We start from the raw sequence: 6,073 nt of genomic DNA on the forward strand, positions 1-6,073 counted from the left end.
TTATACCCCCCCAAGGAGAGGCAGAGCAGTCCTTTATCGCCCCCCCCCCCACTTCTGGGGCAAATCTATGCCCCCTGTCCCAGACGGGTTCATCCCCCCCCCCTTAACGGTGTGCTTTGTTGTAAACATATTTGAGACGATTACCAATAAAGTTTTGTTTAAAAAAAATCCATTCTGTCTGTACAGGCCTGTGTGGGGCAGGGATGGGCTTGAGGGAGCCAGATGCGGCAGTGGAAGGGTTAACGAGGCAGGGGAGGGAGGCCCCGCCCCTCGGGCCGCGGCTCTGCAGCGCCTGCCTCCGGGGGAGATTTCCGCCCACGTCCCGGGGCAGGGGCTGGGGGCGCCCGGGCCCTTCCCCCTTCTCGGGGTTCCAGCCCTGGGGCCCCTTGGAGGCGGGCAGGCAGCGCCTCAGGGTGCACTGCCCCGCCCCCCCCGGGGGCAAAGAACCCAGGCGCCCCGGAGCCCGCCCCCCCATCCCAGCCTGCCCCTGGCCGCGGCTCGGGCGCCTGGTTCTTGGTCAGCGCTGGGGGGGGTTGTCTCCAGAGTGGAAGCGCCTGGTTTTCCTGGGGGGCCGTGTCTGACTTGGGGGTGCCGGCTGCTTGGGGTGGGGGGGCAGTTCTACGCCCATGTCCATTGCGGGGACCCGGTTCCTTCGGCGGGGGGGCTGCCTTTGGGGGCTACTCCAGCCCGCTCGGCCACGTCCGACGCGCAGGCGCTGGGGCCCGGTGAGGCTCCCGGCGGCTCCGCCCTCCGGCGCTGGTGGGCGGGGCTGGCGGCGGCCCCGCGTGGGGCGGGGCGGCCGCGTGGGGGCGCGCGCGTGGGGGCGGAGCGGAGCGTGCGCGCGGGGCGGGGCGGGGCCGGGCCGCGCCGAGGCGGCGGCGGCGGGAGGCGGGGGCCACGCGTGTCCCGCGTGGGGGCCCGGCCGGCCATGGCGGGCCCGGAGCCGCCGCGCTACCAGCAGTGGATCCTGGACACCATCGACTCGCTGCGCTCCCGCAAGGCGCGGCCGGACCTGGAGCGCATCTGCCGCATGGTGCGGCGCCGCCACGGCCCCGAGCCCGAGCGCACCCGCGCCGAGCTGGAGAAGCTGATCCAGCAGCGCGCCGTGTTGCGCGTTTCCTACAAGGGCAGCATCTCGTACCGCAACGCCGCCCGAGTCCAGCCGCCCCGCGCCCGCCACCCGCCGGCCCCCGCGCCCCCGGGTCCGGCCCCGCCGCCCCCGGCGCCCGCCGCCGCCGCCCCGGCCGCTGTCAGCCTGCGCGAGATGGTGCGCTACCTGGGCGGAGCGGGCGGGGCGGCGGCGGCGGGCGGGCGGCTAACGCGGGGCCGGGCCCAGGCGCTGCCTCACGACCCAGGGCCCGGCGCCCGCGGACGGCACGACCGGCCCCGCCTGGGCCCGGCCTCGAACCCGCCGCGCCCCGGGAGAGCGGCGCGCGGCAAGGTGAGGGGGCGGGGCCAATGGGGGGGCAGGGGGCGGGGCGAGGGGTAAGGGGGCGGCACTAAAGGGAGCAGGTGGTGGGGCGAACAGGTGGGCCGGGCCAGGAAAGGAGGCTGGGGTGGGGGGTATTGGGGGAACAGGAGGGGCAAACAGGGGTCACTGGGGGTGGGATGGTGGGGTCAGGGTGCGGCACAGAGGAGGTGCTGGGGAGCCAAAGGGGTGGGGGGGGGCTGTGGTGAGGGAAGGGGGGGTGGGGTGAAAGGAGGTGGGGCGGGGCAAGGATTGGGTGTGGAGGGGCCTGGGATGGGAGAAGGGGCAGGGACAGAGAAAGTAGGTGGCAAGGGGCAGAGGGGGCTGTGGGGATCCAGTGGTGGGTGGGGTTTGGGACAGCCAGTGGGGTGAAGAGGGTTTAGTGAGGGACCAATGGGGGCAGGGGAGGAAGGGGTGGGGTCCAGTGTGGGGATTAGGGTGGGGCAAAGGGCCAAAGATGGTGCAGTGGGGGTCAATGTGGGGCCTAGAATAGGGGTGGGGCTAAGAGGTGCACTGAGCGGCCAGTGGGGGTTGGGGGTGGGACTAAGGGGACAGGTGGGGGGACAGTGGGGGCCTGGGAAGGAGGGAGTAGGGGCCAGTGAGGGGCCTGGGATGGGGAAGGGGGTCAGGGCTGAGAGGGGAGGTGGCCCAATGGGGGACTGGAAAGGCAGAATGGGGGGTGGGGGCCAATGAGAGGCCCCAGATGGGGACAGGGTGTTGCTAGAATGAGCGGAAGGGGGGGCTAAGGGAGGTGTTGGGGGGCCAATGGAGGGGGCAGGGAGTGAGGCTAAGGAGGATAGTGGGGGGCAGTGGAGGGAGGGGCCACCTGGCTGGGGCATTGTGGGGGCTAGCAGTTATAAGTGGGGGGGCTCTGTCATGCTGGGGGAGGAGGAGGAGGAGGGGGGTTAGGATTTTGGCAGACAGATGTGGGGGGGTGTTGAGGGAGGGGGGGCCTGGTCCTGAAAGGTGCTTCCCAGTAGGCCCAGAGCAGGGTCCATGTCCCCCTACCACAACCCCACATGGTACAGCCCATCCAGCCTGAGCTGGGAGCTCCTGGCTCCAACCATTGGGCTGTGCAGGGGGAGGCGGGGTGATGGGGCTTGATTAGAATCCAGCCTTTAATTAACTCCTTTAATGGGTGCTCCCCTAAGGCCTGAAGCTGCTGGGGGGTGCCAGGCTCTGCCCAGGCCACATGTAGGGGGTGAATCAGGACAGCAGTGAGATGGGCCCCTTTCTCACATGGGGACACTGAAGCGGGGTCATGGGGCTCTGCTCCACTGAGGTTGTTTGGGACACAGGAAGTGCTTCTTCTCCCCTCCAGGCTGCCAGGCCACACTGCCCATGTGTGGCTGTGAGCTATCTGGCCCCAGTTGGTGACAGGGAGCTGCTGATCTCCTAGTTCCCAGCCCCATGCTCTAGGGGGGCAGGGGAGGTACAGTCAGTTTAATTCCCACCCCAATGGGGCATCAGGATCAGGAGTGAGGGGCACCATGGTCCCTAATGCCCCTCCACCCCCTTTACTGCCCACAGAAGCCTGGGGAGGAGCCACTGGAGGAGAAGGATGAGGACGAAGAGGAGGATGAGGAGGATGACGGGGCCTCCACACTGTCGTCAGGCTCCGAGGCCCAGGCTTTTGAGGTGCCCGGGGGGGGCCGGGCTGAACCCCTGCCACTGAACGGGGACTGTAAGGACCGGCACCGCGGGACCCCAGGAGGGGGAGGCCATGCCCGGGATTGGCACCCTCCTGATGAGCGATCCCCTGACAAGGCCTCGGAGAGGCCCCCCGGGCCTGAGCGGCGCCACACCAAGGCCTGCTCCCCTGCTGAGAGCGCCTGCCAGCAGCTGGGCACTGCCAAGAAGGATGGGGGCTCCTGTGGCCAGCTAGACAGGGCGGGTAAGGGAACCAGGCATCTGGGGTGGGCTGGGAGCGCCCAGATCCTGGTGCCCTGGGACTCAGGTGTCCAAGTGGGGCAGGGAGGGGGTTGGTTCCAGGGGGCTGGGGTCATGTATGGAATGACAATGTCAGGTCTCGGCATCCAGGACCCGGCTGCATCTGAGAAATGTTAGGGAGGGGGCTGTGGAGGGAGAGGCACCAGCATGGTGGCAGGGGGGAGAGGCAGAGGGCTGTGGTTCAGGAGTGAGGGGGGAGGCAGGGAGCTGTGGGTTGGGGGGTGAGGGGTACCAGCATGGTGGCCAGGGGGAAGGCAGGGGGCTCTGGGTCAGGAGTGAGGGGCAGCAGGTGGTGGGCACCCCCCCCACCTCAGCTCCATCTCCACACAGGGTCTCCAGCCATGGCAGGCGCTGACCCCTCAGTGCCGGGGTCCCCAGGACGGCCAGGGCTGCAGGCGTTGGACGGGACCCCCTTAGGCTGCAGGTGAGTCGCCTTCCCACATGGAGGCGGGGCAGGGGCCGTGACCAGGCTGTGATGGCTCCAACATCCCCCCCCTCCCAGCTCTGTGAAGAAGGAGAAGCCAGGGGACCCGGTGGATTGGTCAGTTCGGGATGTCGTTGAGTATTTCACCGAGGCCGGATTCGCTGAGCAGGCGGCTGCTTTCCAGGAGCAGGTGGGAGTGGGAGTGGGGGTGGGGCCAGGGCTGGGCACAGGGATGGGAGGGGACTTGGGGGATGGCTCCTGGGTGGGGCTGGGAGCAGGCCCATGGAGAGCTGTGCCCCCAGGCCTGGATCAGAGTTGGCACCCCCTGAACGGTACAGCCTGCCACCCCAGCTCCTCCCCTTTTTCTTGGCCTTGCCACCTGCCCTGGTGCCTCCCACTTCCTCCTACCCTACCCTGCCCTGCCCCAGGCCCCATGCTCTCCTGGCCTGTTTCTGGTTCAGTGCTGTCCTAGCCCTGCCCCCCGGGCCTGGCTCATGCCACCCGTTCCCCCTGCCCCTTCCCATAGTTCCACCCTCTCAGTTCTCCCTACTCCTAGCCCCTCCCTTTCCTTTGCCCTGCCATAGGATGGCTCCACCCCTTTGTTTTAGCCCTGCCCCTTCCTTTGCCCCACCCCCTCAATTGGCCTCACCCCTTTCCTGGCCATGCCCCTGATGGCCACGCCCTGCAGGAGATCGATGGCAAGGCTTTGCTGCTGATGCAACGCTCTGACGTGCTGACGGGGCTATCAATTCGCCTGGGCCCCGCACTCAAGATCTATGAGCACCATGTGAAGGCGCTGCAGGCTGGCCACTTTGATGACGACGAGGCTGACCCCTTCCTGGCCTGACACTGCCCCCCCCCCCCCCACCCGCAGGTCAGGGCCTGGGGGCGGGGCTAGCACCAAGCCCTGCCTCCATGGATGCAGGATCAGCTGGTTTCTGTCTCTGTGGAAACCTGCCCCCCACAGGGCATCCCATGTCCATGGAAACCAGCCCCCCACCATATCCCATCTTCATGGAAACCAGTCCCCCACCGCTTCCCTGTGCCATGGCAAGCATCACTAGGGGGGCAGCAGGGGCAGGAGGACCCAAGGGTCTGAGTTCTTACCCCCCCAGGAAGAGACTGAAGGGGGGAGGGGGCATTTGATGGGGGAATGGGGGCATTGCCAAGGTGATGTCCCTTATCATAGCCATTTCATACAGGGGAGGGGGGTTGGGGGGTTGCTCATTTCACACCCACCACTCCCCCACCCCTGATCTGTGCTGGGGGGCATTAGATCTGCCCATCCCCTGAACCCCACTCTCCCCTGCTTCTCCCCCACCCTGCCCTCCCATCCTGGGGCTCTGGCAGCCTGATGCCCTGCCCTCCCCCATCTTCTTGTGGGGAGGCTCACTCGGGGCTGGGGCTTGTTCCTCTGGGTTTGTTACGGGGGGGGGGGGGGGGGGGAGGGGGGTGTTGCAGCCCAGCATCAGCTGCATTTTAATGTCATACCATCCCCCTGCCCCTCCCCCTTCCTGTTTGCCCTGCACCCCCAACTCAGCCCTGCCCCTTCCTGGACTTTGGGTTGTTTTTTTTTTTTATTAAATAAAGAAATATTGGAAAGAAAAACAAGGCTCCTTTCATTAACCAGGACCGGTGTGGGGGGAGCCCAGGGGAGGAGGGAGGGGATAGAGCCCCAGTGCTTGGCTCCCCAGCACCTCCACCTCTCCCCAGCCAGGATCTTTCCAAACCAGGGCAAGAATCCAGGTGACCTGGCCTATAGCACCATGTCTCCCTGCTTCCTTAGGCTAGGAGTGGGGCAGAAGCAGACTCTGAAGCCTGGCACTGGTGGGCATTGGGGTCTCAGCCATGTTCACCCAGGCTGTGAGCAGCTGCCAAGCTCCACTCTAGAGCTGGGTGCATTGGGTGGGGGGTAGGGGCAATCTGCCTGGGGTCACACATATGACACCCCCTCCACCCCACCCGCACCAGCTGTGATTCAAAGGACCGGGCTGGGAGGATGCAGCTCCAGAGCTGGTTCCACTGGTGGGGAGTGCTAGGGCCTAACCTACATGCATTGTTTTACCTCCTTAAACTCCCCATGGGCCCAAGGCTGGAGCCAGCTGCCTAAGGGAGCAAGGAAGAAACTCAGGAACAACTAGGGGCTGCTCCAGAGGGAACCCAGGTATCCTGGGCAGTGGGTCAGAGCATCAGCTTGGATTGGGGTGGGGGGGAGAACGGGACCTTGTGCC

The 6,073-nt window shown here is 66.6% G+C and overlaps 1 protein-coding gene across 1 annotated transcript; it reads left to right on the plus strand.

Moving 5' to 3' along the window:
• Window positions 1-850: 850 nt before the first annotated feature.
• SAMD1 (sterile alpha motif domain containing 1) lies at window positions 851-5,453 on the plus strand. Its single transcript, XM_059732399.1, has 5 exons — window positions 851-1,441; window positions 2,999-3,362; window positions 3,749-3,842; window positions 3,921-4,032; window positions 4,531-5,453. Exons 1-5 carry the CDS (start codon window positions 929-931, stop codon window positions 4,687-4,689), a joined length of 1,242 nt encoding a protein of 413 aa, XP_059588382.1. The 5' UTR covers window positions 851-928; the 3' UTR covers window positions 4,690-5,453.
• The last annotated feature ends 620 nt before the right edge of the window (window positions 5,454-6,073 follow it).

The sequence above is a fragment of the Alligator mississippiensis genome, chromosome 8 (genome assembly GCF_030867095.1).
Source record: "Alligator mississippiensis isolate rAllMis1 chromosome 8, rAllMis1, whole genome shotgun sequence".
NCBI lineage: Eukaryota > Metazoa > Chordata > Crocodylia > Alligatoridae > Alligator > Alligator mississippiensis.

Excerpts from the sequence above, each read along its gene's own strand:
- SAMD1 (XM_059732399.1), top strand. The coding sequence starts at position 929 with ATGGCGGGCCCGGAGCCGCCGCGCTACCAGCAGTGGATCCTGGACACC. Across the intron at positions 1,442-2,998 it reads GGAGAGCGGCGCGCGGCAAG|AAGCCTGGGGAGGAGCCACT; the intron begins GTGAGGGGGCGG and ends TACTGCCCACAG. Across the intron at positions 4,033-4,530 it reads CGGCTGCTTTCCAGGAGCAG|GAGATCGATGGCAAGGCTTT; the intron begins GTGGGAGTGGGA and ends CACGCCCTGCAG.